This window comes from Talaromyces atroroseus (assembly GCF_001907595.1).
Source record: "Talaromyces atroroseus strain IBT 11181 chromosome Unknown scaffold_5, whole genome shotgun sequence".
In the NCBI taxonomy this organism is placed as follows: Eukaryota; Fungi; Ascomycota; class Eurotiomycetes; order Eurotiales; family Trichocomaceae; genus Talaromyces; species Talaromyces atroroseus.
Window position 1 is genome coordinate 693835 of NW_017971437.1, and position 18791 is coordinate 712625.

The window sequence follows — 18791 nt, forward strand, 5'->3', positions numbered from 1 at the left end:
AAATCATATGCAAAGGGTATATATAAAGAGAAGAAAAGGAAGAATATACATAGTCGGTTTGCTATTAATTACTATATTTGAGTCGTCTATCATCAACAAAGATCATGGCAGATCTTGTCATGAATCACCGCCGTCTTCTTGCTCAAGAGTATCCAGCAGTTTGTCCCACTCAACTCTTAACTCCTCCAAGTACTGCCAGCAGCGGCGACCAAGCTCCTCAAACCGGACCCTGTCCTCAACGGTAGCAACTTTCATCCCCCGTTTACGGCGACGAGCTTTGTCTGCTGCCAAAATAGGGCCTCCAACCACGCCGCCAAACCCCCAACCGTCTGTCTCAGTGCTGACCACAGCTGCGTTGCCGAATATGTCTGTTGAAGATCCCCATTTCACACGACCACCACCCTTTTCACGGTACGGTTTTTCTGCCGCGTCTAGAGTCGATTGTGGACTGAGAGCGAGCCAGACGGGTGCGTTCGCACCGAGGTAAGGTGTGTTTGGGTGCCATGGAGAACCCAACCAGCGAGCGAGATAAAATGCAGCGATCATGCAGTAGACTAGCGGTAGCAGAAGGGGAACGATGGATGTACCACAAACTCCGGGATGGCCCACATAGTTGGTGGGAGTAGGTTTACTACTATCGTCGTCGTCGTCGGACTCGGAAGTGGAAAGGAAGCTCTTCACCCACGGTGCGGTGCTGGGTAGATCCGATGTCAAGGCTAGTAAGTCGGTTAATGCCTTGGAGCTTTCATATGCAGTGCCAGACTTTAGTGCTTGGATATCGTCCACGTTAAAGAAATTGGTTGTCGCCTCGATACTGCTAAGCCAGATAACTCGTCCCGGGCCATTGGGCTGTCCTGACCGTCTGAGCAATGGCATGACATTATGAGCGAGCATATAATGACCAAAGACATTGGAACAGAATACGGAGCCTAATGGTTTTTCTTCTGGTTGTTGTGTCTGCTTGGGGACTACCATGCCAACATAACCGATTTTGTAGGATGGCCACGTTGTCGCATGAACCATATCTGTCAGGACATTGTAGATGGCCTTGGGCCAATCAAGTCCGGACCATCCACCAATTCCGGCATTCAGTATTATAGCATCCAGCTTTGGGAAATTTCGATTGAGGCGTCGGGACAAGGCTCGGACAGAGGAAAGATTGAGCAGGTCTAAGGTTTCTGCGAGAATGCGGATGCGCTCTGCGACCTGCGAGCCGAGACGAAGGGCATATTTGCGGAGGTCATTTTTAAGATCGCGCACTTGCGCTGGAGGGCGGCGAGTGGTAATTAGGAGAGTAAGTTTGTGGGTGTTTGGGAAGTTCTTTTCAAATTCATCTATAAGACGTTGGCATGTCGAGTAACCGAGACCGCTACACGGACAACTCAATTCATTAGCTCAGAAAATGAAGAATGAAGCCCCCCCAAAAAAGTATGAATAAAGAAAATTTCACCCAGCGACTCACGTATTGGCCCCTGTGACAAGCACGACGATGTTGTTCTGGAGCTCGTCAGGAGAGTCAATTTGCAAGCGGGCCTCCCCGTCGGAAAAAGAAGTCCCCGCCAACATGTTCGGCACAAGAGACTAAACGAGAGTGTTGGTTGCATCAATCAGCGAGTGTTCATTTGGTCGATAAATTGGTGGACGCATCAAAAAGAAGTATGCACTGTTGACGAATCGAAGATCTGCGGAAGCGGAAGTTCAATTACATAGCAGCCTGTAGATGGCGGCATTAAGTACCTCCGAAGTGCCGGACATTGTTTAGCCCTCATACAGTTACTGCAATCATCTCAAGGGACAAATCTCTGAGTAATGTGTTTGCAGAGAATGTATAGGTTATATTTGTCGAAATGGACTGTTTTTTCCGCTACATATATAAAAAAAAAAAGTCTTCGGAGGGATGGTCTGACGGTGACCACATCGGTGCTTTTCTTCCCCACAATAAGCCCTAAGTAGTCAGTCCCTGGCAAGGGTCTCAGTGGCATCGGCTGAAGGTGACTAAATACTCTTGTTTATACCCTGTACTCCCGTACTACATGAGCTTCAAGTAGTACTGGAATCAAGCATGGAGCTATGGGCTTCCAAGTCCGCGAATCTACATCTGCATTAGCTGCTATCTCCGAAAGTAACACAGCTGTCTATGAGAATTGCAATATCGGCCATGGAGAGGTAGATATGCGCCGCATTGGGGTGGATGCGTCAAATCTCACATCGACTGTTACCGGGATGACCCTGCAGAGAATGGCTACAATGCAGTTGGTGGAGAGCTAATCCCATCAATGCAGCGCGATCAGTGAGCTGAGGATTAAGCTCAGTCAGAAGACAGTCAGAGGGAACGTTGGATTGTTGCCTGAGGGGTGCCTCCGTGCCTGACTGATGGCATGTCACCAAAATTTCCTAATTGGGCAGGCCACCGACTGCTACCTCTCTGTCCTGGTATGTTTCCGTGGTTTGAATAGGGACATCCTAGCATTACAAGAGCAGTTGAACCAAGCTCATGATCAGAGCATTCAAGTCTAAGATGACCGTGCTTATTAGACTAGTTCGTAGTTAACTAGGGTCCACTGATGTATGCGTTGGTTCGAAGCTTGGGCCCCGCGATCAAGTACCTACCAACATGTCATTGACCTAGACTTGATGCATGGAAACATGCCACATGTAATGCATACATCTAGCTATGTGAAGTAAAGCTAGCCTATAACGGAGAGCACATCAAATCAGGATTTTGTGGCACATAGCTCACACATATGTACATGCATGGCCATGCATTTGTCGCACAGCTAATCGATCTCGATTTGCTAAGGCAAAATCTGCTTGTAACTATTGGCCAAAGCGATGTACTGTCATCATTTTGAGTGGCCAAGCATGCAATCGGCCATATGGAGACACACCGACTCATACGGGGCTCCCTTGGCTTATTCTTGGCCTATTATTGGTATATGGTCAATCTACAGTAAAACATATCAGCGTCTAGAACTGAAGGAGCGATATGCTCCGTGTGGAATGGTGTTGGGGATGCCTTGTTTGAGGAAAGCCTAGTGTCTAGCCGGACTCTGCCAGTATACTAAGCAGTAAATAGTAAATGGCAAATGAGAACGAACAAGTGTAGAATATTCCTGAATTGTAATAACTGGTATGTAAATTACATTCAACGTCCACACCGATTACGACGCAAGCTCCGTCCGTGAGGTATGTGCCGATATACTGGGATACCGCCTAGATAGATAGTGCTATAGAGCCCAATTCGGTTGTACTTGGAGGCAATAATGAAAATTGACGAGAGCGTACTCCGTACAGATCAGAAAGTTCCAAGCAAGACCACGCACATGGCTTATCTGCTCATTGGCCCGGGTGTACGTCATTGGGCATGTCTATATTTTTAGTGCAAACCTTGGAATCTCACGGCGCCAGATGACTGTTGAACACATGCAAGGCCACCAATTAAAGGCATACGAAAACTGGGGTGGCCATGGCGATGATGGCACTCGCATTAGGCTTGGACGAATTGCACCCACCGATTCCGAGGTTTTCCTATATGGTATGTAGCTCCCCTCCTCGGAATTGGTATAACCGAGGCAAAACCTGGATAATCATACTAGAACAGCAATATAACAACGGCGCCAAACGGTCCTTTGGAAATGCAGCATTTTCGCGTCGTAGAATGGATAGGATCTGCTTGACTCGTGGTTTCAGAGTTCGTACTAACCTCGGCGGTACCCAGTTTTAGCCCGTGTTTGTCCGTCGTGATGGAGCGATAACTACCCGTTGTCTTGACTCGTGGAGGGTAGTTGGTGAACGCAGCGACGCGAATCAAGCGGCTTGCGGTGTATATATACCATGAACTACTTTTGGTCAGGAAAGCCCTAATAGACGGCGCTAAAAGAAAACCGACGATGGGAGTTAACACTATCATTGGACTACGTAATTACTAACCAGAGAGTTCACCGGCGTCCTGCATCACGATGGGTTGATTTTTCTCCCATGCTAGCCAAACGGAGAGTTATTTTGTTGGCAGGGAACGCAGCTAACCGGCAGTCTGCACAGTGCCACAGCTGAGTCGTTGATGCGGGGTCCATTCTTGACTACGCCGCGCAGATAATCATCAGATAGATGTACGACAAGATAGGGAGAAAGGGACAGGTCAGCTGCTCGAAGCGATCGAAGTATGGCACAATAACCCGTGGAAATGGTGAGTGGTTGACAGGAAAGCCACCGCCCCCCCTCCCACAGAGCTATAGAAAGAACATGCCAGCCAGCATGTCTTTTTGTCGCATGTCAGTGTCAGATATGGCCTGGGAGTATAGAGTCGGGGGCTGGGCGACTTGGCGCAGCGTCATCTTTGCTCCGTAGCGGCTTGCTTGTGGACGAGGCATGCATGCCGTGCAATAAATATACGGCGTATAACTCTCTCTCTCTCTCTCTCTCTCTATAAACATGGGATGTAAATAACTACAACTGTAGTTACTCATCATATGCTTGGGTAAAGCAGGGAAGGCCGACGCGACCACCCAGACTGCTGGGTCGCCCTAAGGGGGCTAGTGCGGTACGGCATTACAGTGTCCAGACGTTATTTACCGTACGGGGCGTATTGATTCAGGGTATTGTTTTCGAGTGTAGATAAACTATCACAGACATACTATCAAATAGCTCATCATAAAGGCCGGATGTTGACGATCAGTTAACCAACTACTACAAGTCGCCCTATGAGTAATCGCGAATCCTTACCGGCGATACTCATTGCGTTAGGCAGGAGTATTGACTTTGTGATCACTGACAACATCGTGAAAAATCGCACTCGGTAAAGCGAGCAATCACCAGCCAGCCCTGCCAAGAATTCGGTGATTTGCATACTAATTCGCTTACCTCTATACGGAGTGTCCGATTGAATATAGTGCCAGCTGCAAGGACTATGATCCTGTCGGCTACAGACTCAACTTCACCGAGTAGTTAGCCGGTCTATGCAACTGTCAGCATCGTTCACTCAAAGAGGCTTAAGTTGACTATAACCGCCGTATATAGGAGCAGCCTCTCGCCAAGCGGTTAAGAGGAAGATTTTGGACTTGGGGGCTTGCCTGTCGGTTTGGACCGACTGCAGTTGATGATTATCCTCTTTTTTTTTTTTTTTTTTTTTTTTTTTTTTTTTTTTTCCTGGATTGAAGCAGTCGACTTCGTAGTCGATACTCGCTTGGCATCGGACTCACTAGACTCCAGCGGCCAAGCTATTAACTAACCAACTAACTAGTTAGTTAGTAAACTAACTACGGAGCATGCTACCACGCGGCATACCTAGAGCGCCAATATTCGGTGTCTCTTGGCCTTGGCAACAGAACTCGGAACAGAATGCTGTTTTGAGTACTCCGTAGCCACACAGGGCTTAGCTTCTGCCCCAGAAATAAGAAAGTCGGACGATGAGCATTGGTGGCCTGAGGCTAACTATCGCTGCTTCCCGTGACTAGCATGCGACGCATACTAACAGATGCATTGGTTGAGAGTTAATCCCAGAAAATGTGCGGTGAGCTGGACGACCCACCCATGTTTTGCAAGTCGACCCGAGACACTGGAGATGCGTCAAGCAGACGGGTCCAAGGGTCTCCCCATGCCTGGGCTGCTGCTTGCGACTTGGCGACAGAAGGAGAGGAAAAAGCAGAAAAAAGGCTCCTCCTCGTATTTCTCGACCAGAATGTTCAATGCATGAAGGCGCCAAGGTGGCTTGTGCGGGGAAAAAAGGACTTGCCTGGTCTTACCTTGGGTCTGGGCAGCCAGTTAGATTACCAAGCTTCCGCTCGCTGCCAAGAGAACGGGGGCACTTAGGGTTATAAGTTATAACTTATCGTCAATACGAGAGCCCATCTGCTGGCAGCTGAGAAGATTCGCGAATGGCATACCCAAGACGGAGTAGTAGGCAGTACATCCTAGGACAATACGATATACCGTACTGTACTGTAGCATACTGTACCGGCGAAGTATCATACGGCCCAAGTCTAGACGCGCCAAGGGAGCTCTCGCTGGCCCCACCCCTCCAGATAATCAGGCCGCATTGATTGGCCGAAATTCCTACCGCGGTAACAAGACGGAAAACCGCTAGTAATTTTTTTTCTTTTTTCTACGCCCGGCTTGCTTTACCTAGCCCTGCAAAAAATCCAACGCCGCCGCCGTACGGAGCATATAATATCATAATATCATATAACTAACTAGTCAATTTATTACATGACCAATTAGTAATTTAGTCGTCATGGCAGTGATGAGCTCGAAAACTAAACTAGTTAACTAACAGACGGCGCCATCTGTCACTTATCCAGACTAATCCCTCTTCAGTTAGGCGCTCAATAAGGAGGAATCGCCCATGTATGGAGAGATGGAGGGAGAGGGGTGGCTTTGCCATTTAAATTACTTGGCCTCTCTCTTTCTTGCAGGTTCATTTATATTTGAATTCTTTATAAGTCATTAGTATACATGTATGACCCCGGCCGTGTATAGTCCAGCTGCCTCTACTATTCGCTCCTGGCTTATAACTATCACAACCTCCCCTCCCTGTCTCTCTGTACACCCAGGTCCAGCCGGGGTTTGCAAGTCTCTACTTACTCGCCGCCGTCCATACATATATCGTATACTACGTATATATTATATTCCCTTGTTTCCTCGCAAACCCCACACCGCCAGCCTTCTCTCTCTCTTTCTTCCTCTTTTCCTCTCTACATCTCTTATCTCTCTATTTTTTTTTTTCTGAAATCTCCCACGCTTGATACCTCTCTGTTGTACAGAAATATATATATATATATATATATATATTACAGAATCATCATGGCCCCCGGCAGCTCACGAGGTTTCAACTGTACGTGGGAACGATGCAACAAGGTATGTGAGCGCCGTCGAGTTTACCTTGGTAGTTACTTAATACGGAAATATTTTTACTAATCTGGATAAACTCGTCCAGTCTTTCAATCGCAAGTCCGACTTATGCAGGCACTACCGCATCCACACAAACGAGCGTCCATATCATTGTACCTTCGCCAGCTGCAACAAGAGTTTCATCCAACGCAGCGCGCTAACAGTCCATTCGCGCACTCATACGGGCGAAAAGCCTCATGTGTGCGACCACGAAGATTGCCGCAAGGCCTTCTCTGATGTGAGCCCAAACTCTACATATGTGATGAGATGAGTGTTCAAGCTGATGAGATACACAATCAGTCGTCGAGTTTAGCTCGCCATCGACGCATCCATACCGGCAGAAGGCCGTACATCTGCCAGGAGCCAGCATGCGACAGAAGGTTCGTTATTTCGATCCGTTTTGTGCTTTCGAGTCTTTTCAGCGATTTGACTAAGTCTGCCTGTCTAGCTTTTGCCGTAAAACCACACTGACGAAACATCAAAGCCGCACTCACCAACCAGGCGCACACACTCGACCATCCTCCGAGGAGGCGCCGACTCCCGAACACATTCCCTACCAGCCGCCTATGATCACCACCATGCCGTCTACTAATCACTACATCCTCGCGCAACAACCATACTACCACCCGCAGACTCACACGCCAACCTCGGATTTCTACCAGACGCAGCACGGGCTCCCTTTCACCCAGGCCCAAGCAATGATCCCCCAGCCCATCCCGACGGCGAACCTGCCGCCTCCACCTTTCGAGCAACAGCACTATGCGCAGATGATGCAGCCTCGATATGACCCGCACCCAACCTACATGCCCCCCGAGTACCAATCACCGCCTCCTCCATATCCCGGCCACCAGCAGCAGCAAATGGCCGTCGACGCACGTCCAATGATGGCTACATATCATGCCGATCAATACAAGCCCCCTGCCCGAATCCTGAGTTCACAGGAGGGTACGGACTGGTCGTTCCTCGGAGTAAGCTGAAATACGGGCTCAACCTTGTTTCGAAATTGCCTCGTTGTTAATGGTTTTTTCTTGCTTTTTTTTCTTCGCCTTTACGCTCTTAGTGCCTTGACTGGTTTTGCAACTCCGCGCCCCGAAGATCACAGGATTATCCATCGTCGTTGGAGGAGAAACAAGCCTTGCTCTAGGCCTGTTCTAGGAGACGGAATGAGTCGTTACGAATTGCTATTCTACATGTTCGCTTCTGTCTGTCATCGTGTAAATTTGCGTTTTCACCCACTGTATCTACAGGTATCAAAGGCGGGAAATTTGAGGGCGGTTATCTTTGCTCTGCGACTTGTGTGTGTATTTGGTTGGCTTATTGATTTGAAAGAGGGCCCCTTGGCGACGATCCCCCAATTTGAATTATGCTTTTGGCTTTTGTAATTAGTACCATGTTTGTTTGGTGTTTTTCTTTTTTACATCTCCACCTCTTGAGAGAATCGGCGATCCCTTTTTTGGCCCCGTTACGTTTGATATTGGCCAGATTTTTGGTGGATATTGGGCTGGGACCGTCGGCTGAGCAGTGAGTCGAACAACACGTGGATTCATTAATTAGTGACAGCAACCTTGATACCCCTTGTCTATGTCAAATTTTGCTTTTACTTTGACTTTTTCTTCTTCTTTCGTGCTCAGATTAGACCCATACCGGGCGACAGAATGATACTTGCCCAGGTTAAATACGGAGTAGCAAGTGGCCAAGAAAGAAAAATGGCTGCGGCCACAGTCAGTGATAATTAGGGTTCGATATACCAAGGTTATCTGGACAGAAGATCATTTTTCGCAAGCTTCTCTGGAAGAACTAGAGTGGTTGCCAATCAGGAAATACTAAATACTAAATGGCTATCCACTCGAAGCTGTAACTATCTACAATTAGAGAGTTCGTAGTGGCATATGACCATCTAAGATAACTACGATGCAAGGGAGCTAGGCATAAGTTTCAGCAAGTTGACTAGACATAGGAATTCTCGGCAATGCCTTTTTCCTATTGGTAGCTATTACTAGGTAGCTACAATGGGCACTAGTAGTAGTGGTAGTAGCTAACGTCTAAAGGGTAAATGGGGTTATAACAGGCTGATGGCAACTTCCGAGTCGGGGTTTGCTCATCGGTTATACTTAGGCCCTTGTAAAGGCCAGCTTATCAGTTATCGAGTTGCTGGCTCATAAGGGGTAATCAGGTGGTATAATGCTTAGGTTTGCTTGCGCGATTTTATTCTTGAGCATGTAGTTCAGCATGTAGCTGGGAAAATTCTGATTGGACGATGGCCTTGTACAGACCTTGGCTACATAATCTTGCCGGCTGTTGATCGTAGTACGTACATGCACATGCCACACTAAGTACGTGTACTTCGTTATTTCTTTTTGTGTGTCTAATATCTTCTACCGTCTGTATCCCGACTCAATGCCATGGAAAGAGGCTGTATGATCATACGTAGTAATTATCTCTGCATGCTGATTGGAGGTAGTGCCTAAAATAGTGGTGGGTCTCTTCTCAATTCCCAGGGATCTGGATCGTGATACGGCCAATCACCGCCAAGCTCTGTGTGCACTTTAAATCTATCCGCTAGTTCTTCCTAGTCCATGGAGAAGATTTTCTCTTGTTAAAGTTATGTATGCTGGCTTGCTTAGAAACTGCGTATAGACTTCAAGTAGGAGAGAGAAAATTCGTTTTCACATCAGCTGTTCAGCCGTTGATTGCTCCCAAAAACATCACGTCGACGATCCCATCCGTCGTGGAATGGAATGAAACGGATGGATCTCCATACACAGCCACGCCGACCATCTGTCAACCCAAGAGGGCTAGCCAGACTGGCCGCAGCCCTGATTGGCCACGTTTCCGCACTAGTATGCATATAGTAAAGACCCTGGGCCCACAAGGGCAAGTGGGGCCTACCCGCTTTCCGCGTCTTTTGCCGTCGTGCAGCGCTAGCCCCAAAATGGCAGGTCGTTTTCTTGGTTCACTCAACACAATTGGTCGTCTTTTTCTTCTTCTTCTCGTGAGCCCTTTTTCTTTTCTTCTTTTCTTTTCTCGAACCACCGACTGGCTAGCCCTACCGTTTGATATTTCATTGATTTTCTGTTTCACATATCCGCGGAGTACGGTACTGGGATGCATACGCCCTTGTGATGGTCAGACCGACTTCTATATATTTCGTTCTCCATAATATAGAGTCTTGTACCATGGGAAATTTCATAGTATGATCTACCTAACACCAGGGATAACCCGGACTGTGGACACAAGCCCTCCCCAACGGATGTCCACTTTGAGGCTAGTATTGATACGTATTATTGACCATGACTGCTCCGAGGGAATGACTGGAATGACGTGAGGGTAAACTTGAACGCAATCTACCAGCCGCGTGGGGTTCAATTTCAAGTTCTAACTTTTAGGATGTAGCTTGGAGAGAGTCTGGAATTCATACAAGGTAGTAGGTAAAGCAACCTGTCAAATGTCATCCGTTGGTAGAGCAACTTATATCCCCTAGATATGTAACTACGTAGTTAGAGAACCAACAGTGCATAGCATTAGAGTAACAACACCCTGCATTCTCTTGAAACAGGTTAAAATCAACTTTTAACAACCCAATCATGAATTTTGCATCCACAACATCCATTCCTGTAACGAATACTTCCTTCCTTCGGGCGCTGTGGTACTTCTCCGTACCCGACCATCCGTAGTAACTCCGTCTTGGTACTAGAATGAGTACGTAGAGCACTGACCAGTCACCAGGTACCACAGTGGATACGACGATCTATACTCTTCGCAGCATAACATACCGCACCTTCTGATGTATTTATTATATTGTTGTATGTAATTTTAACACGCACGACGTACTATCCATGTATTGGATATTGCGTTAGCTTACATGTAATAGTCCATACAACATGCGCACAGAGTACAGAGTACGGAATACATATTCAGAAGTATACATGGAAGATCATCGCCAGAACATTCAACAGACTCAGAGAAAACATGCTAACCGCGTATCTCGTGGCGAGCGTCACCTTATCATTGGCCTCCAGCCTCGTAGACCCTGTAGTAATACACCCCTTGCAGGAGGCTGTATGCAAGAATATGATCATGCATCACCTTTTCTTTTTCTGCCCTCCTATTACGTACTGCACACTTTTAGTTGACTAGCTGGTTAGCTAGTTATCAATTGTATAGTCGGAGCTCTGATTGAATGGAGCTATGTCCCGGCTTGCATGATACGTCGCATACGAAGTACTCTGCCCTCAAATAGAAGTACTACATAGTTACTATTTCTATTTGTACGACATAATACCTTACCATGTGGCAAGAATTAACAAAAAGGCAAAGTACCTAATACGGACTAATATTATACTGTGCTATATTTAGACCAATCATATTATGAATACCTGGAATGTGTCGAGATAATGCCAGCCTTATACTGCCCGGAATCCAGTTCCGCTGCGTGCGTCACCTGCAGGGTCTAAAAGCAGGTGTCTTACACTACGTTTCCGATAACAAGAAATAGATCCCGATCTTGCAGGTTATTCATTCATTCATTCAAGCCATTTGCCGAAGCTCTCACAGACAGTCGATATTAGAGACGGTGATACCAGATGCTACGAAGTACTCTGCCAGTACTGTAATTCTGTAATACTCTGTTACGTGGTATGGGTATGTATTGAAACGTAAATACCGTGTGGACCTGGCCGTTTCACTTGCCGTTTTCTCACGCTGCGTGGGTATTTCAATACCGGGGTTTGGCGTCTAGGCCGGCATGTCACCAGTTTGGCGTGATTGGCTGCATCTACAGAGTTGACGAAAGTACTTTGCTAAACCTGCGAAACACACACACTTGAAACAGCAGCTAGAAGAGCCCCATCGAGATTTAACTAGAACACTCATGTCAGCCAGGTGGTTTAGATTAAACTAACCCGCTCAGCCAATCATATCTTCCAATAAGCGAGACGCCAGATTCGGATCACCGGAGCACCATTATCCACGGAGTATTAGTTAGATTCCAACATTCTGCCCCCGCGGTTCTTCTGATTGCTGTTAGTTGAACAGCTAATCTAGCTTTTGGCTACTTTCTAGGCATACCAATGCCAATCCTGGCAAAGGGAGAAAATACTAACGCTTGCGCTATACGAAGCCTTAAAATCACCCTAGTAAGGGCTCATTTTTCGTTCTCATTGCTCAACGGCGAAATTTGTTGTTAGTCTTCCAGAGGCTCTAAGCCACATCACCTTGGCATCAAACTCTAACGATGATAAATAAAATCACGATATAGGTTGGGCAGTTAATGAGACGAATAGATCTCCTTGTTGGGCATGCCGTGCCATGAAGGTATGCCTGCGGATATCAGTTCCATTGGGAAGCGTGAGCTCGGCTAATTGCTCTAGCATGGACGTTGGATATTTGCAGCAACGGTATCAAAAAACTCGTAACCGAGAATTCTGAGCCCCAACAAGTACAAGCGCCCTGCTAACACAACGCCTTTCCAATTTCAGAAACTGAAATATAAGTACAGGACTCTAGTCTGGTCGGTATATTCCTCCCAGAAAGGGGGCGTTGAAGCCTAAGCGTAGGTTTAAAAGCCTTGCTTCAACAAGCAAGTACCTACAGGCTCTGTGATCAATGTAATGTATGTGGATTCCAGCTGTCATGATTAGACTGTAATTGGCTGGAGTTGGTTCAAGATCAAACTTCCTAGAAGCGGTTTGAGGGCAATCCAAATCACATGATCCAGACGTCTACCTACGTCTGAGAACAACCGTCTTTTCATAGCCGGTTCACCTATCTTCTCTTCTTTTTAAGCTCATTACACTACGTATCTTGGAAGTAAATCAGACTTGGTGTATTTTTATGTATATCATGTGGCATAAATTGCCGCCGCCGAAGCATTTCTCTTTGGCGATAGACTTCAAGTCACTGCTTCAACTGCGGTGAGGAGTTCAGCAGAAAGTCAACGTCTAGAGCCGGTGAGGTTTTGCAGCCATATCTAAGTAACTGCTCTGACTGACTGTGTCTGAACAAGTCTCCAAGTCGTGGCGTCAAGCCTTCACGGTTTCCTGTCGCTTTGGAGGTGGCACGAACGGTATCGGAGTGCACCTCAGATCTGAAGAGAGAGGTGCTAGTACTACTCTAAAGTAGGACAGAAATACATTCCGCTGCATTTACAGCAGAAAGAGACAAAAGATATCAGTATCCGTTTTATATATTTAAGCTTTCCTTCAAGGGCGACCGATCAGATTCCTTTCTTCGAGACATAATCGAAGACACGATTCAGTGCATGAATGACTCTATGGTCTAACCAAACAGTTCATCGCAAGTGACAAATCGATCACTGTATATACACCACAAATGTATAAGTCAGTCTATAGCACATTCACCAACTAGTCAACCCCTTCACTCGATCAAACCCAGCCCGCAGCTGATCCGGCTTGACCAGCTTGCCCTGCAATATGGTGTGCTTGACGATGTTCTCACACTCTTCCGGGCGCACTCGCGCAAGCCAAATACCCTGCGCCGCACCTTCGTCTTCTTCCTCATTCCTCTCTTGTGCGCCAGAGTCAGCAGTCTTGTACCACTCGAAATCACGGCGTCGGTAGATTATGACATTAGCCGAATACTTGTGTCCGCCTACGTGACTGATAAAGTACACCGAGACACCACCGGGTCTCTCGTCATTGGCATCCCTATACAAGCCATGAGTGCGCAGATGCCGTTCGAATTCGCGCTTCAGGAGCGGTGCAGATTGGCCACATCGCGCGTCGCGAGTTTTCTGTGAGCAGAGAAGAATAACTGCTGCATGAGGCAGGGGGCGAGATCGGAGAGATGTTAACGACGTGATATCAACATTTTCTTCTTTCCATTCTGATGCCGATGCGCCACTCCCATCAGCAGTATCGGCAGTAGTCCGTGGTAATCTGCGAAGAGGCGTCGTCGTCGTGATAGACGGATTGACGAAATATTTAATCAGATCCGGAGCTAGGGCAGGAGTGACGTGGTCGATGATCTTGAAGGCGGGAAAAAGAACGACTGTCGTTGGCCTCTCTCCGTCTTCGGCATGATGATACTCGTCTGGCACGGGAATATTGGATGCGGACAATTTCAGCGTCTTTACTCAAAAGTAAGCCTTCTCTCCGGCCTATGATAATGATACCTTGGGGAGGTAGACAAAACATACCCCATTACTCGGGCTCAAACCACCTTTTTCAATAGCCTCCATCACACTGCCCTTCTCATCAGCAACATCACGAACCCAATCGGCCTTGCCCGTAGCCACGAGGATGTGCGTGGCCCAGCCCTTCACATTGCCGTACAACTTGTCCGACAGCTCAACGTCGAATCGAGCCGGATAGTGAATGGTGCAGCTGGCGCAGTCCTGGTTGCAGTCCTCGCCATCGACCGCCGGGTCTACCTTGGGGAACAGGACGTGCTGCGACGCCGCGGTTTGGAAGCCATCATCGTTCGTAGAGGCGGGGCTGCCAGTCCGTGACGATAAGAATTGCGCGCCGCGGCGGAGTATACTCTGCATGACTGCGTGTACCAATCCTATAGGATTCAATAGGAAAATTGTCGAAGATTAAAGAAATGGTCAAATGGGAAATCAATGCAACACTCATACAAAAGTCGAGTGCGAACTTTCAAGCAGGATTTCGCAATTTGGACGTGGCTTCGGAAATTATCTTATCTGATCCGAGCAGCAACCGTTTATCTCCGAGCTTCCCCTCATAATCGGCAGCTCGGATTTTAGAAATAATATAGAATGATATACCAGAATTATATGACTATATACAGTGATAATAATAAATGATGATAAAGAAGGGTTCAGAGCCTGCGCTCGGCTGGAATGTTAATCTCATAGGGGAGATCAGTCGAACTGCGCGTCCTCGCCAGTCGAATGACGCTGCCGCTACCTGAGCTCTGCGAGGCAATAGATCGAGCTCGTTGCAGAGAATTATTTGACCACGGATTCTGTAAACCCCCACTAGCATTTCGTGAAAGCCCCCGTGAGCTGCTACTGCTTTGGACCATCGGCGCCGTGTGCACAGAGCGAAAGCTACTACTCCACACTGATGATGAGTCCATGCTCCGTTCGCGATGCAGAGGTACACGACTCTCCTCCGAGCCCAACGTATCAGTCTCACCCTCTTCATCCGACGGGCCGATAAATGATTCGCTGTCGACTCGCGACTCGTCGTCGTCCTCCTCGCCGCATATTTCCTGCACCAATTGGTAATCCAGCTCTTTCATACTTCTCAACACTTCCGCAAATATGCCCATCAACGTCCTGAACTCGTCCTCAAACAAGGGATGAGACGAGAATCGCGCTCGTTCATAGAGAGCGAGAAAGTCCAACCCTAGTTCAGGCGGACTAATCAAATTCAAAGCTGTGAGATGTCCAATATAATCCCGCAGTCCCACGGTCGCAGGTCTTTGCAACAGCTCCACCAGGCGAGGATCGGGAACGCTCTGTTCCTCCATTTCCAAGTGATCAAGAAAACTACGACGGCTGGGCGATGGGTGTATAGGGCCCGACGGGACCAGGGAAACGGCTTTGGCCTCGATCAGGTGTGGCAGCTCTTCAATAACGGGTCCATACTGCAATCCTGGCAGATCGAGAGACGAAGGCGCAGACCATCCAGCATGCGACACGGTGCCCCAAGGGGGTCGTTCGGCCGTGATGGAGAGTTCGGCATCGTGGACGGGCTCGTTGGTTTCATCAAACACATCTCTCGGTCGTGCCTGAAATGCAATAATAGAACTCCGACTAAGTCCATCCTCCACAATCCGCTGCACACTTCTGTCGACCTCGCCTTTCGCGACAGGTATCCATGCCTTCGGGATTCCGCTGAGGGCGGTGCGATTCGTGTAGATGCGGCTGGCGTAGATGAGAAGACCCAGCAAGACGGTGATGATATAAACGCCAGAAACAATGAATATATTTACCAGTCTGTGGTTGACGTAACACTGATAGATGAAATCGCCCGGCGTCAGAAGGGTCAGAGCAAAGAGAACGATAGTAAGGAGCGAATAGACAGTCGAACTGAGAATATGAAGGACATTAAAAATCATTGTAGTGAATTGGCCTCATGGCTTTGAGCAGCTTTAGTCCTTGGGGCCTGTGAGCGAAGAGCCCACCCGTCCAGCGAACGTTTGCTGCTGTCGCGATGTAGCTAGAGTAATACTATTTGTATTGCTCATAGGATGGGCATTGGACGAAGGCACGCGGTCGGGTCACGTGACTATATACTTATTAGCTGAATTAGTCCAAAAGCAATATGTCCACGACGCTATCTATTAAACTTGAAAAAAAAAAAAAAAAAAAAAGAAGAGGACAATTTGGTCTTCGTTAAATGGTATGTTTATATCCAACATTGTATACTGTATAAGCAAGTTCTACTAGCATGCATCAAGCCAAAAACAACTTCCAACCACAATTCGTCCATGATCTAATCCTCAATGGCAACCTCGTCTTCCAGTGTTGGTCCAACATTCTCCCCTCTGGCACGGCGGATGACGCGCTCAATTCCGTCGAGACCCTTCTTCAGGACCTCCATCTTGGGTCCATAACTGAGTCGCACAAAGTGATGGCAAGGGCTGTCAAACAGGTCACGGCGCTTGGCCGGGTTCAAGTCGAAGAAAATACCAGGCACAACAATCGTCTTCTCCTTCAACAGGGCATTGAAGAAGTTCAGACCATCAGAGATATTGGCGCTCTCTGGCAGAGGTGGCTCAATAGAAGTCAAATCCAGCCAGATGTAGAAAGTCGCCTGGGGGATATCCTTGAAACGGAATCCAATTTCCTGAAGGCGAGACACGACATAGTCGCGCTTGTCCCGGAAGTGCTTTTGAAGTGCCTTCATCTCCTGTTCCACAAGGGATGGCTCAAGCATGGGGATGGCAGCCTCTTGGAAGGGCACATTGGCACCACCATCAAGGTAGGAGCCTGCAGAGCCAAGAGCCTCAACAAACTCTTTAGGTCCGACAATCCAAGCAATACGCCAACCAGGAAGACGGAACCGCTTGGTCAGACCGTCAATCAAGAGAACGTCTTACGAATTACATGTCAGCTCTAGCTCATTTCTTTTTCATAGGCCCCAAATTACATACCATCTTTGTCCACATCAATAACATTCTCTGCGCCACTCAATGTCTTTCCATCACAGTCGGTCGTGTAATTGTAACCTCCGTAGAACTCGTCTAGAATGAGGGTCGCACGGTCGCGGCAAATGTCTTGAATGCGAGCAAGCTCTGGGTTTTCCACGACGTGACCAGTAGGGTTTCGGGGGTTGGAGGTCAACAAGACCGAGGTACCTCGAGCAATTTCCTCAGCGATCTTGTCAGGGTGGATGTGGTAGTGATCACTTTCGGAAAGCGGGATAGGGATAGGCGAGAACTAGAAGCATGCGTCAGCTTTGACATTGCCTTACGAAAGAAAAGGAAAGAAAGAATCGACTTGGCATACGTTCTTGAACAAAGACAGCATCTCGGAATAGGCGGTATAGTCAGGAATGGGGAACGACAAGTACGAATTTCCCAGAATAGCAGCAATACGGATCAAACCGGCTCGACCACCGGGAACAATGCACACATTCTCCCAGGTGTACTGGCTCTCCTTGCCCTTTCGGTACTGCTCATTGTAGAGGCGAGCGACAGCAGCGCGGAGACTCTTGATGCCGGCCGTGGGACCGTACTCGCGGGAAGCCGAGTCAATGGGGATGGTTGTTGGGCGGGGGAAGCTGCCCACGATATCGTCGTCTGCCTCGGGGGCACCCTGACCCAAGTTGGCCCATTCGGAGGGCTGTTCGGAGAATCCATGCTCGTTGGCACGCTCTGTGCACCAAATGACTCCGGTAGAAGCACGGGAAGCGTCGAGACCGGCGTGCGGCTTGTGGCCCTCGTGGGCAGAACGGAAATCACGATGGGTAGCGGATTGTTGTTCTGTTCAGTTTTGTTTTGGGGGTTTTTTTCTCCGATCAGCTGGAGCAAAGAAGAGAAAGAAAAAAAGCAAGGAAAGCAAACAGCAGGAGAATGCAGGGTTTCGCTCTGCCAAGGAACCACTGATGTTCCTCAGGCACACGTGCTCCGCAATGCGACATCATACGCACCGTTCTGCGAAAGATCTTTGGTGGCAGAGAAGCGTCTGCCCTCTGTAGGGCGCAGAATGCTCACACGGCGACCGGAGAAGGACATTTTGTGTTGGTTTATGCGGTCGAGTCGAGGATTGCCAGGAGGCTTTCTAGAGAAGAACTCTGCTCAGTGTTGGGCCGCCAAGAGATACTAACTCGGAGGTGCCTGACAGTATCTACTATCCTATGTATAAAAAAAAAATGGCAGAACCAGTAGACTGCAGTGCCCCTCTCTTTTAAACTAGTCCGAACAGGAGCCACGTATTATTTCTAAGGCTAGCCGCGCTATTTTCTGATCGTTTCATCCGTCATCATCATCACCATCATCGTCGTCGTCTGGACCGTGGCGAGGATCTACAGCCAAAAAAAAATCACTCAAAATGCGGCGGAAATAGGCCAGAAGACACGCGTACGACACAACACACGAGTTTACAGACTCGGAGACTATGTCGTGATTTAATCGCTCATTTCTGACACTCCCCCTGTCTGATATCCCACGAACTGAAACCGCTGCCCCTCTAGCGCTAACAGCCAGGACTAAGTGCTGACTAGCCACTAGTCACCTGCAAACTTCGAAATCAATGGTTATGCTATAGACAGGGTTACGGCTTTTGCTATGCCTGTTTCGCGTTAGGTGGCTGTACGCAGTGCGCCCCTGCATGCATCCCTCTGTACGTTAGCAACGGTAGGACACGGAATGGAATGCGAGGCCTTTTCCGATTTCAAACGAAAGAGTTAACTAGCACGCAAGGCGTTTAGTTTAAGATTTCCTGGAGCGCACTCTAGAAGGCCCAGGGATGC

At 48.0% G+C, this 18791-nt stretch overlaps 4 protein-coding genes across 4 annotated transcripts; 1 reads left to right on the forward strand and 3 right to left on the reverse strand.

The window, feature by feature from the left end:
• Positions 1-117: 117 nt before the first annotated feature.
• Positions 118-1755, reverse strand: UA08_04698 (hypothetical protein; the record flags this gene model as incomplete). The annotated part of the gene is made up of 3 exons (XM_020266997.1): positions 118-1369; positions 1463-1581; positions 1738-1755. 3 exons carry the CDS (start codon positions 1753-1755, stop codon positions 118-120), a joined length of 1389 nt encoding a protein of 462 aa, XP_020119971.1.
• Positions 1756-6798: 5043 nt separating this feature from the next.
• UA08_04699 (hypothetical protein) lies at positions 6799-7862 on the forward strand (the record flags this gene model as incomplete). The annotated part of the gene is made up of 4 exons (XM_020266998.1): positions 6799-6852; positions 6932-7123; positions 7153-7265; positions 7370-7862. The coding sequence occupies 4 exons, from the start codon at positions 6799-6801 to the stop codon at positions 7860-7862; spliced, it is 852 nt and encodes a 283-aa protein (XP_020119970.1).
• Positions 7863-13240: 5378 nt separating this feature from the next.
• On the reverse strand, positions 13241-15933 carry UA08_04700 (hypothetical protein; the record flags this gene model as incomplete). The annotated part of the gene is made up of 3 exons (XM_020266999.1): positions 13241-13972; positions 14042-14409; positions 14775-15933. 3 exons carry the CDS (start codon positions 15931-15933, stop codon positions 13241-13243), a joined length of 2259 nt encoding a protein of 752 aa, XP_020119969.1.
• A 377-nt stretch (positions 15934-16310) lies between these two features.
• Positions 16311-18054, reverse strand: UA08_04701 (hypothetical protein; the record flags this gene model as incomplete). Its single annotated transcript, XM_020267000.1, has 4 exons — positions 16311-16912; positions 16972-17257; positions 17327-17802; positions 17970-18054. 4 exons carry the CDS (start codon positions 18052-18054, stop codon positions 16311-16313), a joined length of 1449 nt encoding a protein of 482 aa, XP_020119976.1.
• Positions 18055-18791: the final 737 nt, after the last annotated feature.